Genomic DNA, 17,827 nt, shown 5'->3' on the forward strand with positions numbered 1-17,827 from the left:
CAACATCAACACTGACTTTGAAAATTTTCAAGACTAATATCGAATAAATGAATGATTTTGTCCCATATTTGTAGAATAGTCTCGGAAATAAGATAGAGCATTGGGTGAAATTGAGACTCTCTTGAATATGTCATTAAACGCGTTCCTGGTTGGAAGGTGTTGTTTTTAAACGTTCAATGAACGACCTATTTCAAAGAAGCAACGGATAATCCAGACATAATTGTAATTCATATTGAATGAACTGTACGGGAAAGACAATCCGAACCTGGTTTAAGGTTGATCATATTATTAAAAGCAATTCAAATCAATATTGCATGTTATCAAACATTCATAATGAATGAATCAATGCATAAACGATTTGTCAATTTTTCTCATAACATGTTGCACCTACTATGAAATCATATACTTTTTGGGGCCCGAATTTCGTGGTTTCCCGACAAAATACCATTTCGTGGGTACATGAATTTGTGTATTACGAGGATCCACTCAAACGGATAATTGCTTTATATCAAACTTGTTATTACTTCGTGGAACTATGAATTCATGGCTCAAGATTACCAACGAAATTAACGAAAATAAAACCCACGAAAATTAGTGATTTCACAGTACTTCTATAAAAGAATTATTCTATGTCTTTGTGTCAAAGGGGTTGCCCCTGTTAAGTAAACATCAGTGAGATATGAGTAGCAGACATGGAATTACATCGTAACCATGATATTTCATTTATATTTTTTCGTGGTTTACTTGGTCTATCTAGTGAGGTGCAAGCATGCTACTTGAACTATATTATAACTTTTTGAATCTGTGTTTTGATGACTTTGTTTTCAATACTGGAGGAAGCAAGTGGTATTGTTCCAAACGAACTGCAGTTTAGTTTTACGAGTTTGTCATACAAGGTTTGCAAATATTGTTGTATTTTTAGCACAAACTTCCACGAGGTTTAAAGGGATCATCTGAAATACCTGTTTGTTTATATGTAAATAAGTGTTTTCTTACTTTTTGACTTTGTACATCTTGATTATTTTGAAAACGATATTGAAAAGAATAAATGTCTTTTGACACGAATGCTCATACTACTTGCAGAATGAAAACAACTGTTACTTAAGACAAAAACACTGTAAATAAGAAAAATAAACACAGTTTTTATACTGTTAATAAATGGTTACGCTATTTCGTAATGTAAATAAACATACACAATTGCAAATTTAACAAAAATGAATAAGCTAGATATTTTTCCTTTTTTTTCCTCGCGAATCAAGTTCGATATATGTATTTATGGCTATCTGGAGCGTTCAATTTGAAGTATACAATTAGAGTACATTTCCTCAAGCTCTATCAAGCTCTATCAAGCTCTATTAAATGTTGTATAAGTGTATTCTACCATTAGCGTTTTCATTTTTATTTTATGTAGCATTTTATGTATTTTAGTATTTTTTTTTTTATTAATAATCCTTTCTGCATCATGTTTAATTTAGTTTTGTGTGATTTCGTAAACCATGTTTCATTTTTGTTGTTCAGTTAAAGCTTTGTTATTTATTCTTGATTATTTAACAGATGTATTAACATTTCATGTCAAATTTGCGATGTATTATTAAACGAATAATAAGGATTTTAATGATGGTTAAAATCACATTTGATCATAAATTATTTCAGGATAAGTATGTGCATTATTATTTTTATGATGGATTTGATATATTTATTGTTATCATTATATTTTACTCTGATACGTTGATGTGTTTGTGTATTTATACGTGAAAGCGTTTGTGACTTTGTTCTATTGATATTAGTTTTTGAAAATAAACCACATGACGCATGCATTAAATTCTCTATTGATTCATTTCAATTATTTACAATTTACAATTATAACAATTTGTTAATGATTTATTTCCAAAATTCACCAAAATAACATTCAAATATAAGTCGAGTGTCATATCGATTTATTGAACGAGTTTAATAAATTCAATATGACATCGACACGAGTGTAAGATTCTATTTATCACATAACAATCATAATTTGAAACAAATTCAAACACAACTATTTGTTAATCAGCTGACTCTATATAGGTCAAAACCAAAGTATCCCGATCATAGTAGTGCCGTTCCGCGCAATGAAAAGTAGTTCCAGATGTGTTTATTTAAATTATGAACAGGTTTAAATTCAATGAAAATAACAATGACAAAATTGACATTTCCAATTCATTTATTAGTCAAGACATGAAAATTTATCAGAAAAAAATCACTTTATAAAGTTCAAAATTTTGTGACGTCACGCCTCATATGCCGTTTCAAGTAATCACAGCCGCCTACTGAGAGTCGCTGTCACTTTCAATGAAAGCTTTTCGGATACGTTTTTGTGGTGGTTCTGATTTGACAACCTTGGTAAATATTAATTTTATTGTTCCCTCCACTCATCGGACCACTGAAAATTTATTCAAAACCGCCGCTTATCTCTGACATCGAAGATGAAGAACTTGACGATTTTGTGACACACGTGGACATAGGCCTTCTTGACGGCGTTGACATGTTGGCAGGTGAGAGAACGGCTTTTCCGGAGCTCAGAATTATTGAAATGTGCTTGTGTTGATCTGTGTTGATATGACTAAAGTTGTTTATTAATGAAATGTTCTTGTGTTCTGAAATTTGCATAATTTGGTTGGGGGAACATTACTGTCACTGAGTTTTTGAACAAGATATTTCCGAGCGCTGTGATTTGACAGATGTTTTTCAGTTTCGATTCCCACCAACTTTCTCATTCTTTGCATCATGGTGCACAATTTATTGACTCCTACTGGCTGTTTCTTGAACCAAATTGGATTATTAGGCGATGATATTTGTTAGGTTGCTGCGTAAAAAGGATCAGATGGGGCACCGTAGCCAGTCGGGCGTTTTTCACGGTATAGTTTCTAATTTGTCACAGGGCACCTGTCAGGGTTTTCAAGATTTGACCAAAGTTTCGGTTTAACAGCTCTAATATCACGAGGATTTTCTCCCATTCTTGTTTTTGTTTGGCGTTCAGTAAATTCTTGTCTATCCCCATCTTTTTCCAAGAGTTACGTCAACCCAACACATGTCCCTATGTTCTGCCGAGTCCGGGAGACCAAAATGAACGGTATTATAAAACCACAAAGTTTGTAGTAAGCTGTCAGGTGTGTTCGAAACTAGTTGGCCAGAATTCCACAGCATGTCGATTTCAGTGTCATTATTGGATCACTTCTGTGTGCTTAATTGCCTTTTTCCGTGGCGTTTCAACTGACGCTGTTTACTTTTCATAACCTCGCGCACTTGGGCAAACATAGGGCTGCTAGCAATTGTGTGACCGTAGTTGTTGCGACATAATTGCCGATCAAAACTTGACATCATCCCCCGTAAACTGTGTAAAAACTGTCGCTGAAGTATTTTGAAAGCCGATTGATAATCACAACCTTTTCCGTCTTCTTTTTGAAATTTAACAATTTTAGAGTGCTGCCAGCAATTTCTAAAATGAATTTTAGCTGTTAATACATGCTTATATGCCATTGCTATCAATTAAGTTGTAAGAAAATGTTACAAACTTTAGCTTGTTAAAGAATCTGCATACAAAGAGGGAAATGAATGTATACAAAATTTGTAGTTCTGAACATTGCTGTGATTGTAATTTAATTTCATCTCGAAAACTTTATTTCTTAATTCAATCAAATGTTAAGGCTTTAAAGAAAACGATCATGTATCAATTTTGACTTTTGATCACGTTCAGAAGATGTTTTTCCTGTTAGACAAGAGTTCATTTATAGAATAGGGACAGCTCTAGTGATCTAATGTTCCTTCAAAGCCAACAACTGTTAGGCTTCATCACTGACATGCTACATTCTAATCTAGGTGAACTTGTCTTTCCACATAAACGTACAGTCCCCTGCTTGCTGTAATTCTCGCTATGCAAGCTGGCCCATTTAACACTTTTCAAATTACCCATTGCATATTAGAAGTCTTTGATTTACTTTTTGGTAAATTTTGGTCTATTTGTATCGTAATAATGGTTGATTAAGACGCTGTTGGGATCAATATGTAATGAATTATGCCCTAATGAAAATAAGCTAAAAATATATTATCATTATTTGTATTAAGTATACTTGTATCGCAATACAGTTATTTATCAAAAATTCTGTAAATATCAATTTTACTGGAAAGTAACAAATGTTTGGTCTGATATTAACAGAATGTTGCAAACTTATACCAAGGCATGTTAAAATAGTATTATGATTATTTCTATGTAATAATTCTAAAAAAAAGTTATATTGAATTCGTTCATGAAGACGAATAATCTTATCATGAGCTTCCGAACATGTAAGCAAGTTAAACATGAAGCTAAACTAGAATGATAAATTGAAGCTAGGTAAATAATGGTGATATATATATATATATATATTAATTATACATATTAATTTGTCCATGACATTAAAACACCGATGAAGACTAATAATTTGTTTACACCTACTATAAATAAAACAATACATACATTTCAACTAATCAAATCACATTTAACCTGTGACCAATTCAAATGTCGGAAACAACCCCAACTATGTTTTTGTCTAACTAACTGAATTGTAACAGAACTTCTAATTGGTCAATTACCAAAACACGACATATTTTATCAGTATAATTCTAGATTGTAATAGTATGTCCGATTCCGATACAAACCTTTGTTCTGAGTAGCTCGTAAATTATAAACGCTCCGGCTAACGAGAAGATTTATCAAGACCAAGTCTTTGTTAAATGTTGATCTGTTGGTAACTTGGAATGAAATATTTCAAATGCTTAGTAAGTGTACATTACGACGGCGGTGATCATTACTTTACAAGGACGCCATATGGAAAACACCAAATCTTAAAATAAAAATAAAGCATTCATAAAATAAGTCCCATAGTACGTTAATACCTGAAGGATGCTGTGTGATGCATTCCCGTGTTGAGTATGGGATAGTGGGTGGATGTGGGGGTAGATGATCAATACTTACGACAATGCTGCTCCCATTCTCTGTAAACGATTTGCGAGATATTCTGGATCCCCAATGGAATTTCCCGAATCTAAACCATTAAATAGCTCAGACCGAGAAAAAAAAGATATATTCATTTGCTGCATGTGCAAAAATGTTTTGTTTTTTCAAAGATCATATAGGGCAGTACACAAAAGCTGTCAATCATCATCTTAAAAATAGATAAATTACAAACCTTTTACTTATATTGCACATTCACGCATTAACAGGTTGCAAGCATGCTACGTCAATTATTGCGTACAATAGCACAATATTTCATTATCGAAAAATTAGTAATAAGTTGTAATCAGCTGATATTTATAATTTTGTACAAAACATATGTTATTACTGTATATTTCTAAATCTATTGTTAGAAAACATTTTTGATACAATAACATATTATATCTCTTACATTGTCATTGTCTATTTGTCACGACCCACTTCCCAGTTATTTAGTAAGCAGTGCATAGAGTACAATGGACAATAAGGGCTCAGTGTTGAAAGTATGGCTAGCTTTACGAGTCATTTCCAAAACAATTTTATTTTTTTCTTCTTCAAATTAACATTTATCGATGTTTCATGACTTTCGAAACTAAAAAGAAAGCATGGATATAAATAAAAGAGGTCATCGTCAAGTATCATGTAACGCAACCCTAATATTTTGGTGATGTGGTTGAAAACAAATTAGTTTGAAAATTTGGCTCGAAACTAATTAAGCTTTATTCGACTACCTCCGAATTTTTTTTAAGTACATTTCTATCACTACTTCCGTTGACCAGAAAGTAGGACATAAAAAGAAAATCTATATTTATATACCAGTAACAAGAATTAAAGGAAGGATCATTTTCGCATTATGGGAAACATATTGTCAGAGTTGTCGGCCACTATGACAGGCTTCTTCTGTATATCTCCATTCTTTGTTTCCTATCTAAATCAATTTATTTAATCAATTATGTTTCGGGATAGTATGTATTCTTATCAAAGATAAGATTGTTTAAGTTCTCCTATATTAAACCCATATATTACTTCAAGTCGAACGTGTTTATAAAAATCCTGCGATAAAAAGCACAATAACAGATGCTACTACAAAGAGGTATTTTATAGAAAGAATCAGCTTCATGGTAATGAACAGGAGGTTATAGATATTTTATAGAATGCACGTGAGGCAGAGCTTATAATGTTGTTTTCTAATGTAGATTTGTGTTTAGAACTATTATTCTCTTGTTGTCATTCCTTTTATTTTAGTTTCTGCATATGTTCTTTTATTTCATATCCGAGTTGATCTAAGTTGACGATTTCCCATTGGGTATGATTGTGTCAGGTTTTTCCTTTACCCTTTATATTTTTTTCCAGCAAACATCACAATAGTTACCACCCTACTTATGCTTTGGATGAGGGTGGCCTCCTCTTCCTGCCCCAATGGACTTGGTTTTACCCACCAACGCCTACACGTTCTTGGATTTGACGTTTTCACCTATGACACATCTCTGTCTTGTTCCCAAATCACCGGAATCTCTTCCGTTCCTGTTTGCTACGTAGAATCCCTCAATGAGCTGATGTCTCAGGCCGAGAATATCCTCCGGGAAACAGCGAACGAACTAGTAAGTATACACAATATTACGTGTACATGTCAAATCTATTCCAAACGTATCGATTCAAATGGCGAATATGAATTGATGTAATGTTCCACGTTCCTTTGATAATCACATTACATGTTTTATCTTGGTTTATCGCTCATTTAACAATTACATTGCTCTATTTCTTCAACATATGTTTTGATATATTGGTAACTCAATTATTTTTCTTACCTGTTCACAAATTCAGTCAACTTCGTTCTGAGTAGATGATCATGTGGCCTTCGTTAACAAAAGACAATTCTGTCACCGGCGTTCCTATTAACATTCAGAAAAAACAATCTCTTAAAAAATACCTGTTACGAAAAGTACCGGCTGGATAATAGGATAACTGGAGTAGTGGTGACTTGAAATTGGGACAGGTGGATAGTGTTGACTGGATATTGGGACAGGTGGGATAGGGGTGACTGGATATTGTGACAGGTGGGGTAGTGTTGACTGGATATTTGGACTGGTGGGATAGGGGTGACTGGATATTGGGACAGGTGGGATAGTGGTGACTGGACATTGGGACAGGTTGGCTAGTGTTAACTGGATATTGGGACAGGTGGGATAGGGTTGACTGGATATTTGGACAAGTGGGATAGAGATGACTGGATATTAGGAAGGGAGGGATAGTGGTGACTGGATATTGGGACAGTTGGGATAGGGGTGACCGGATATTTGGACGGTTGGGATAGGGGTGACTGGATATTGGGAAAGGTGGGGGAGTGTTGACTGGATATTGGGACAGGTGGGATAGTGTTGACTGGATATTGGGACAGCTGGGATAGGGGTGACTTGATATTGGGACAGGTGTGATAGTCGTGACTGGATATTGGGACAGGTGGGATAGGGGGGACTGGATATTGGGACAGGTGGGATAGTGGTGATTGGATATTGGGACAGCTGGGATAGGGGTGACTTGATATTGGGACAGGTGTGATAGTGGTGACTGGATATTGGGACAGGTGGGATAGGGGTGACTTGATATTGGGACAGGTGGGATAGGGATGACTTGATATTGGGACAGGTGGGAGAGTGGTGACTGGACATTGGGACAGGTTGGATAGTGATAACTAGATATTGGGACAGGTGGGATAGTGTTGACTGGATATTGGGACAGCTGGGATAGGGGTGACTTGATATTGGGACAGGTGTGATAGTGGTGACTGGATATTGGGACAGGTGGGATAGGGGTGATTGGATATTGGGACAGCTGGGATAGGGGTGACTTGAGATTGGGACAGGTTTGATAGGGATGACTTGATATTGGGACAGGTGGGATAGTGGTGACTGGACATTGGGACAGGTTGGGTAGTGTTGACTGGATATTGGGACAGGTGGGATAGGGGTGACTTGATATTGGGACAGGTGGGATAGTGGTGACTGGACATTGGGACAGGTTGGATAGGGTTGACTGGATATTGGGACAGGAGGGATAGGGGTGACTGGATATTGTGACAGGTGGGGTAGTGTTGACTGGATATTTGGACTGGTGGGATAGGGGTGACTGGATATTGGGAAAGGTGGGGGAGTGTTGACTGGATATTGGGACAGGTGGGATAGGGGTGACTTGATATTGGGACAGGTGGGATAGGGATGACTTGATATTGGGACAGGTGGGAGAGTGGTGACTGGACATTGGGACAGGTTGGATAGTGATAACTAGATATTGGGACAGGTGGGATAGTGTTGACTGGATATTGTGACAGCTGGGATAGGGTTGACTGGATATTTGGACTGGTGGGATAGGGGTGACTGGATATTGGGACAGGTGGGATAGGGGTGACTTGATATTGGGACAGGTGGGATAGGGATGACTTGATATTGGGACAGGTGGGATAGTGGTGACTGGACATTGGGACAGGTTGGCTAGTGTTAACTGGATATTGGGACAGGTGGGATAGTGTTGACTGGATATTGGGTCAGCCGGGATAGGGGTGACATCATATTGGGACAGGTTTGATAGGGATGACTTGATATTGGGACAGGTGGGATAGGGGTGACTGGATATTGGGACTGGTGGGATAGGGATGACTGGATATTGGGACAGGTGGGATAGTGGTGACTGGTTATTGTGACAGGTGGGATAGCGCTGACTGGATATTTGGACAAGTGGGATAGGGATGACTGGATATTGGGAAGGGAGGGATAGTGTTGACTGGATATTTGGACTGGTGGGACAGGTGGGATAGGGGTGACTGGATATTTGGACGGGTGGGATAGGGGTGACTGGATATTGGGAAAGGTGGGGTAGTGTTGACTGGATATTTGGACAGGTGGGATAGTGGTGATTGGTTATTAGGACAGGTGGGAATGTGGTGACTGGATATTGGGACAGATTGGATAGCGGTGACTGAATTTTTTCTCTTCTAACAAAAGATAAAATAAACTTTTATTATTATTTCATGTCAAATTCGCGATGTATTATTAAACGAATAATAAGGATTTTAATGATGGTTAAAATCACATTTGATCATTAATTATTTCAGGATAAGTATGTGCATTATTATTTTTATGATGGATTTGATATATTTATTGTTATCATTATATTTTACTCTGATACGTTGATGTGTTTGTGTATTTATACGTGAAAGCGTTTGTGACTTTGTTCTATTGATATTAGTTTTTGAAAATAAACCACATGACGCATGCATTAAATTCTCTATTGATTCATTTCAATTATTTACAATTTACAATTATAACAATTTGTTAATGATTTATTTCCAAAATTCACCAAAATAACATTCAAATATAAGTCGAGTGTCATATCGATTTATTGAACGAGTTTAATAAATTCAATATGACATCGACACGAGTGTAAGATTCTATTTATCACATAACAATCATAATTTGAAACAAATTCAAACACAACTATTTGTTAATCAGCTGACTCTATATAGGTCAAAACCAAAGTATCCCGATCATAGTAGTGCCGTTCCGCGCAATGAAAAGTAGTTCCAGATGTGTTTATTTAAATTATGAACAGGTTTAAATTCAATGAAAATAACAATGACAAAATTGACATTTCCAATTCATTTATTAGTCAAGACATGAAAATTTATCAGAAAAAAATCACTTTATAAAGTTCAAAATTTTGTGACGTCACGCCTCATATGCCGTTTCAAGCAATCACAGCGGCCTACTGAGAGTCGCTGTCACTTTCAATGAAAGCTTTTCGGATACGTTTTTGTGGTGGTTCTGATTTGACAACCTTGGTTTATATTAATTTTATTGTTCCCTCCACTAATCGGACCACTGAAAATTTATTCAAAACCGCCGCTTATCTCTGACATCGAAGATGAAGAACTTGACGATTTTGTGAAACACGTGGACATAGGCCTTCTTGACGGCGTTGACATGTTGGCAGGTGAGAGAACGGCTTTTCCGGAGCTCAGAATTCTTGAAATGTGCCTGTGTTGATCTGTGTTGATATGACTAAAGTTGTTTATTAATGAAATGTTCTGGTGTTCTGAAATTTGCGTAATTTGGTTGGGGGAACATTACTGTCACTGAGTTTTTGAACAAGATATTTCCGAGCGCTGTGATTTGACAGATGTTTTTCAGTTTCGATTCCCACCAACTTTCTCTTTCTTTGCATCATGGTGCACAATTTATTGACTCCTACTGGCTGTTTCTTGAACCAAATTGGATTATTAGGCGATGATATTTGTAAGGGTGGTGCGTAAAAAGGATCAGATGGGGCACCGTAGCCAGTCGGGCGTTTTTCACGGTATAGTTTCTAATTTGTCACAGGGCACCTGTCAGGGTTTTCAAGATTTGACCAAAATTTCGGTTTAACAGCTCTAATATCACGAGGATTTTCTCCCATTCTTGTTTTTGTTTGGCGTTCAGTAAATTCTTGTCTATCCCCATCTTTTTCCAAGAGTTACGTCAACCCAACACATGTCCCTATGTTCTGCCGAGTCCGGGAGACCAAAATGAACGGTATTATAAAACCACAAAGTTTGTAGTAAGCTGTCAGGTGTGTTCGAAACTAGTTGGGCAGAATTCCACAGCATGTCGATTTCAGTGTCATTATTGGATCACTTCTGTGTGCTAAATTGCCTTTTCCGTGGCGTTTCAACTGACGCTGTTTACTTTTCATAACCTCGCGCACTTGGGCAAACATAGGGCTGCTAGCAATTGTGTGACCGTAGTTGTTGCGACATAATTGCCGATCAAAACTTGACATCATCCCCCGTAAACTGTGTAAAAACTGTCGCTGAAGTATTTTGAAAGCCGATTGATAATCACAACCTTTTCCGTCTTCTTTTTGAAATTTAACAATTTTAGAGTGCTGCCAGCAATTTCTAAAATGAATTTTAACTGTTAATATATGCTTATATGCCATTGCTATCAATTAAGTTGTAAGAAAATGTTACAAACTTTAGTTTGTTAAAGAATCTGCATACAAAGAGGGAAATTAATGTATGCAAAATTTGTAGTTCGGAAACAACCCCAACTATGTTTTTGTCTAACTAACTGAATTGTAACAGAACTTCTAATTGGTCAATTACCAAAACACGACATATTTTATCAGTATGATTCTAGATTGTAATAGTATGTCCGATTTCCGATACAAACCTTTGTTCTCAGTAGCTCGTAAATTATAAACGCTCCGGCTAACGAGAAGATTTATCAAGACCAAGTCTTTGTTAAATGTTGATCTGTTGGTAACTTGGAATGAAATATTTCAAATGCTTAGTAAGTGTACATTACGACGGCGGTGATCATTACTTTACAAGGACGCCATGTGGAAAACACCAAATCTTAAAATAAAAAAAAGCATTCATAAAATAAATCCCATAGTACGTTAATACCTGAAGGATGCTGTGTGATGCATTCCCGTGTTGAGTATGGGATAGTGGGTGGATGTGGGGGTAGATGATCAATACTCACGACAATGCTGCTCCATTCTCTGTAAACGATTTGCGAGATATTCTGGATCCCCAATGGAATTTCCCGATTCTAAACCATTAAATAGCTCAGACCGGGAAAAAAAAGATATATTCTAAATCTATTTCAAAGCAGAATGGCGTTAATTTGTAAGTAATTTTAAACAAATAAGTAGTTGTGCATATATTTGGTGCATGTGCAAAAATGTTTTGTTTTTTCAAGGATCATATAGGGCAGTACACAAAGCTGTCAATTATCATCTTAAAAATATATAAATTACAAACCTTTAACTTATATTGCACATTCACGCATTAACAGGTTGCAAGCATGCTACGTCAATTATTGCGTACAATAGCACAATATTTCATTATCGAAAAATTAGTAATAAGTTGTAATCAGCTGATATTTATAATTTTGTACAAAACATGTTATTACTGTATATTTCTAAATCTATTGTTAGAAAACATTTTTGATACAATAACATATAATATCTCTTACATTGTCATTGTCTATTTGTCACGACCCACTTCCCAGTTATTTAGTAAGCAGTGCATAGAGTACAATGGACAATCAGGGCTCAGTGTTGAAAGTATGGCTAGCTTTACGAGTCATTTCCAAAACATTTTTTTTCCTTTTTTTTTCAAATTAACATTAATCGATGTTTCATGACTTTCGAAACTAAAAAGAAAGCATGGATATAAATAAAAGAGGTCATCGTCAAGTATCATGTAACGCAACCCTAATATTTTGGTGAAGTGGTTGAAAATATATTAGTTTGAAAATTTGGCTCGAAACTAATTAAGCTTTATTCGAATACCTCCGAAATATTTAAAGTACATTTCTATTACTACTTCCGTTGACCAGAAAGTAGGACATAACAAGAAAATCTATATTTATATACCAGTACCAAGAATTAAAGGAAGGATCATTTTCGCATTATGGGAAACATATTGTCAGAGTTGTTGGCCACTATGACAGGCTTCTTCTGTATATCTCCATTCTTTGTTTCCTATCTAAATCAATTTATTTAATCAATTATGTTTCGGGATAGTATGTATTCTTATCAAAGATAAGATTGTTTAAGTTCTCCTATATTAAACCCATATATTACTTCAAGTCGAACGTGTTTATAAAAATCCTGCGATAAAAAGCACAATAATAGATGCTACTACAAAGAGGTATTTTATAGAAAGAATAAGCTTCATGGTAATGAACAGGAGGTTATAGATATTTTATAGAATGCACGTGAGGCAGAGCTTATAATGTTGTTTTCTAATGTAGATTTGTGTTTAGAACTATTATTCTCTTGTTGTCATTCCTTTTATTTTAGTTTCTGCATATGTTCTTTTATTTCATATCCGAGTTGATCTAAGTTGACGATTTCCCATTGGGTATGATTGTGTCAGGTTTTTCCTTTACCCTTTATATTTTTTTCCCAGCAAACATCACAATAGTTACCACCCTACTTATGCTTTGGATGAGGGTGGCCTCCTCTTCCTGCCCCAATGGACTTGGTTTTACCCACCAACGCCTACACGGTCTTGGATTTGACGTTTTCACCTCTGACAGATCTCTGTCTTGTTCCCAAACCACCGGAATTTCTTCCGTTCCTGTTCGCTACGTAGAATCTCTCAATGAGATGATGTCACAGGCCGAGAATATCCTCCGGGAAACAGCGAACGAACTAGTAAGTATACACAATATTACATGTACATTGTCAAATTTATCCCAAACGTATCGATTCAAATGACGAATATGAATTGATGTAATGTTCAACGTTCCTTTGATAATCACATTACATGTTTTATCTTGGTTTATCGCTCATTTAACAATTACATTGCTCTATTTCTTCAACATGTGTTTTGATATATTGGTAACTCAATTATTTTTCTTACCTGTTCACAAATTCAGTCACCTTCGTTCTCAGTAGATGATCATGTGGCCTTCGTTCACAGTAGACAATTCTGTCACCGGCGTTCCCATTAACATTCAGAAAAAACAATCTCTAAAAAAGACCTGTTACGAAAAGTACCGGCTGGATAATAGGATACCTGGAGTAGTGGTGACTTGATACTGGGACAGGTGGGATAGTGTTGACTGGATATTGGGACAGGTGGGATAGTGTTGACTAAATATTGGGACAGCTGGGATAGGGGTGACTTGATATTGGGACAGGTGCGATAGTGGTGACTGGATATTGGGACAGCTGGGATAGGGGTGACTTGATATTGGGACAGGTGGGATAGGGATGACTTGATATTGGGACAGGTGGGATAGTGTTGACTGGATATTGGGACAGGTTGGATAGTGTTGACTGGATATTGAGACAGGTGGGATAGGGGTGACTGGATATTGTGACAGGTGGGATAGTGGTGACTGGATATTGGGACAGTAGGGATAGGGGTGACTGGATATTGGGACAGATGGGATGGTGGTGACTGGATATTGGGACAGGTGGGATAGGGGTGACTTGATATTGGGACAGGTGGGATGGTGGTGACTGGATATGGGGACAGGTGGGATAGGGGAGACTTGATATTGGGACAGGAGGGATAGTGTTGAATGGATATTGAGACATGTGGGAAAGGGGTGACTGGATATTGTGACAGGGGGGATAGTGGGGACTGGATATTGGGACAGGTTGGATAGTGTTGACTGGATATTGAGACATGTGGGATAGGGGTGACTGGATATTGTGACAGGTGGGATAATGGTGACTGGATATTGGGACAGGTGGGACAGGTGGGATAGAGGTGACAGGATATTTGGACTGGTGGGATAGGGATGACTGGATATTGGGACAGATGGGATAGTTGTGACTGGATATTGGGACAGGTGGGATAGGGGTGACTTGATATTGGGACAGGTGGGATAGTGTTGACTGGATATTGGGACAGGTTGGATAGTGTTGACTGGATATTGAGACAGGTGGGATAGGGGGGACTGGATATTGTGACAGGTGGGATAGTGGTGACTGGATATTGGGACAGGTGGGACAGGTGGGATAGATGTGACAGGATATTTTGACTGGTGGGATAGGGATGACTGGATATCGGGAAAGGTGGGAAAGTGTTGACTTGATATTGGGACAGGTGGGATAGTGGTGACTAGTTATTGGGACAGGTGGGAAAGGGGTGACTGGATATTGGGACAGGTTGGATAGTGGTGACTGAATATTGGGACAGGTGGAATAGGGGTGACTGGATATTGGGACAGGTGGGATAGTGGTGACTGGATATTGGGACAACTGAGTTAATGTTGGCTGAATAGTAGCATAAATTGACTATACTGTATTAAGAGTTTAACCTGAATTCTTTATTTTTTTCAAGGCTCAAAGGGCATTATTCCAGACAGAACTATGCGAAATTGATCCTTACGACCATTCTGACTTTCAAAACGGAATAAGCATGGTAAGTTTACAGACGTTAACCAAAAATATTTGTTGTATTATACATCTTCAATATAATCTTTTGGTAGAATTGCACAAACTAATGTAGGGGTATCAGAATATAATTGCACAGGTAAACATTCGGGAAGATCAATTTTTTCTCTTCTCACTAAAGATGAAATAAACTTTTATTGTACAACGAATCTGAATATAGAATATATTTACGGCATTATATACATTATTTAGGCTATACTTTTTGTATCTTTCCTAATTTACATGTTCGAGTTTATGATGTTAAATATTTCTTACAGGCTGACACACTTGTCAACGGTATAGAACTGTTATCGGAGGTAGCATTGAACATGACCATAGTAAATTGTCACCAACATGCCAGATTTTCACGCGAAACTCAGTTCAATGTCCACGAGCCAATCCGTGCTGTTATATGCGAGATGAAAAAACTGATGAGATTTGCTAGACCAGTTGATCCAAGCAAGTTTCGCGCCAGCATTTCATTGCGGGAGATGGACAGGACAGACATCACTATTTTTACATGCCGAAATCTGCGGAGGGCCATTTCTGCAATAGCTCATCTTAAACACAACATCAACACTGACTTTGAAAATTTTCAAGATTAATATCGAATAAATGAATGATTTTGTCCCATATTTGTAGAATAGTCTCGGAAATAAGATAGTGCATACACTGTTTGAGAATGAGTTTGCAGGTTTGGGTGAAATTGAGACTCTCTTGAATATGTCATTTAACGCGTTCCTGGTTGGAAGGTGTTGTTTTTAAATGTTCAATGAACGACCTATTTCAAAGAAGTAACGGATAATCCAGACATAATTGTAATTCATATTGAATGAACTGTACCGGAAAGACAATCCGAACCTAGTTTAAGGTTGATCATATCATTAAAAGCAATTCATAGAGAATAATACATGCCTTTTTCATATCACACCGAAGGCCCGAGGGCTGATATTGGTCGAGGATTGATACTGGGTGTGATATGGAAAAAGGCGTGTTTTATTCTGTTTATTACATACTTACTAATAAAAACTACTATCTTATGATTTATTTTCATTTTTGAAATATTGAAAAACGATTTTTTTTCCCAAAAGGGGTGTGATATGGGTTTTGCGGGCTGATATGGGTTTTGGGGGGGTGATACGGCGGGGGCTGATACGTGTTTTGGGGTGTGATACGGCGAGGGCTGATATGGGTTAGAGCAATTGTGTCGTATCACATATACAAAAAACCCGTATTTATTAGTAAGTATGTAATAAAAATCAATATAACATGTTATCAAGCATTCATAATGAATGAATCAATGCATAAACAATTTGTCATTTTTTTCTCTTAACATGTTGCACCTACTATGAAATAATATATATTTTTTGGGGCCAAAATTCGTGGTTTCCCGACAAAATACCATTTCGTGGGTACATGCATTTGTGTATTACGAGGACCCACTCAAACGGATAATTGCTTTATATCAAACTTGTAATTACTTCGTGGACCTATGAATTCATGGCTCAAGATTACCAACGAAATTAACGAAAATAAAACACACGAAAATTAGTGATTTCACAGTACTTCTATAAAAAAATCTTCTATGTCTTTGTGTCAAAGGGTTGCCCCTGTTAAGTAAACATCAGTGAGATATGAATAGCAGACATGGAATTGTATCGAAACCATGATATTTCATTTATATTTTTTCGTGGTTTACTTGGTCTATCTAGTGAGGTGCAAGCATGTTATTTGAACTATATTATACCTTTTTGAATCTGTGTTTTGATGACTTTGTTTTTAATACTGGAGGAAGCAAGTGGTATTGTTCCAAACGAACTGCAGTTTCGTTTTACGAGTTTGTCATACAAGGTTTGCAAATATTGTTGTATTTTTAGCACAAACTTCCACGAGGTTTAAAGGGATCATCTGAAATACCTGTTTGTTTATATGTAAATAAGTGTTTTCTTACTTTTTGACTTTGTACAACTTGATTATTTTGAAAACGATATTAAAAAGAATAATTTTCTTTTGACACGAATCCGCATACTACTCGCAGGATGAAAACAACTGTTACTTAAGACAAAAACACTGTAAATAAGAAAAATAAACACCGTTTTTATACTGTTAATAAATGGTTACGCTATTTCGTAATGTAAATAAACATACACAATTGCAAATTTAACAAAAATGAATAAGCTGGATATTTTTACTTTTTTTTCTCGCAAATCAAGTTCGATATATGTATTTATGGCTATCTGGAGCGTTCAGTTTGAAGTATACATCTAAAGTACATTTCCTCAAGCTCTATCAAGCTCTATCAAGCTCTATTAAATGTTGTATAAGTGTATTCTACCATTAGCGTTTTCATTTTTATTCTATGTAGAATTTTATGTATTTTAGTATATATTTTTTTTATTAATAATCCTATCTGCATCATGTTTAATTAAATTTTGTGTGATTTCGTAAACCATGTTTAGTTTTTGTTGTTCAGTTAAATCTTTGTTATTTATTCTTGATTATTTAACAGATGTATTAACATTTCATGTCAAATTCGCGATGTATTATTAAACGAATAATAAGGATTTTAATGATGGTTAAAATCACATTTGATCATAAATTATTTCAGGATAAGTATGTGCATTATTATGTTGGATTTGATATATTTATTGTTATCATTATATTTTACTCTGATACGTTCTTGTGTTTGTGTATTTATACGTGAAAGTATTTGTGACTTTGTTCTATTGCTATTAGTTTTTGAAAATAAACCACATGACACATCACAAATTTGCTATTGATTCATTTCAATTATTTGCAATTTATAAATTATAACAATTTAATAATGATTTATTTCCAAAATCTACCAAAATAACATTCAAATGTTAAGATATGAAAACAATG

The 17,827-nt window shown here is 36.0% G+C and overlaps 1 protein-coding gene across 1 annotated transcript; it reads left to right on the forward strand.

The window, feature by feature from the left end:
- The first annotated feature begins 9,891 nt into the window (after nt 1–9,891).
- LOC110459136 lies at nt 9,892–15,854 on the forward strand. The gene is made up of 4 exons (XM_021511238.1): nt 9,892–9,994; nt 12,963–13,210; nt 14,853–14,933; nt 15,223–15,854. The coding sequence occupies exons 1-4, from the start codon at nt 9,985–9,987 to the stop codon at nt 15,547–15,549; spliced, it is 666 nt and encodes a 221-aa protein (XP_021366913.1). The 5' UTR covers nt 9,892–9,984; the 3' UTR covers nt 15,550–15,854.
- The last annotated feature ends 1,973 nt before the right edge of the window (nt 15,855–17,827 follow it).

Source organism: Mizuhopecten yessoensis, unplaced genomic scaffold (genome assembly GCF_002113885.1).
Source record: "Mizuhopecten yessoensis strain PY_sf001 unplaced genomic scaffold, ASM211388v2 scaffold9977, whole genome shotgun sequence".
NCBI lineage: Eukaryota > Metazoa > Mollusca > Bivalvia > Pectinida > Pectinidae > Mizuhopecten > Mizuhopecten yessoensis.

Bases quoted from the DNA above. Each gene is read 5' to 3' on its own strand.
- LOC110459136 (XM_021511238.1), top strand. The intron at 13,211-14,852 runs GTAAGTATACAC...ATTTTTTTCAAG, and splicing joins GGGAAACAGCGAACGAACTA to GCTCAAAGGGCATTATTCCA. The intron at 14,934-15,222 runs GTAAGTTTACAG...TATTTCTTACAG, and splicing joins TTCAAAACGGAATAAGCATG to GCTGACACACTTGTCAACGG.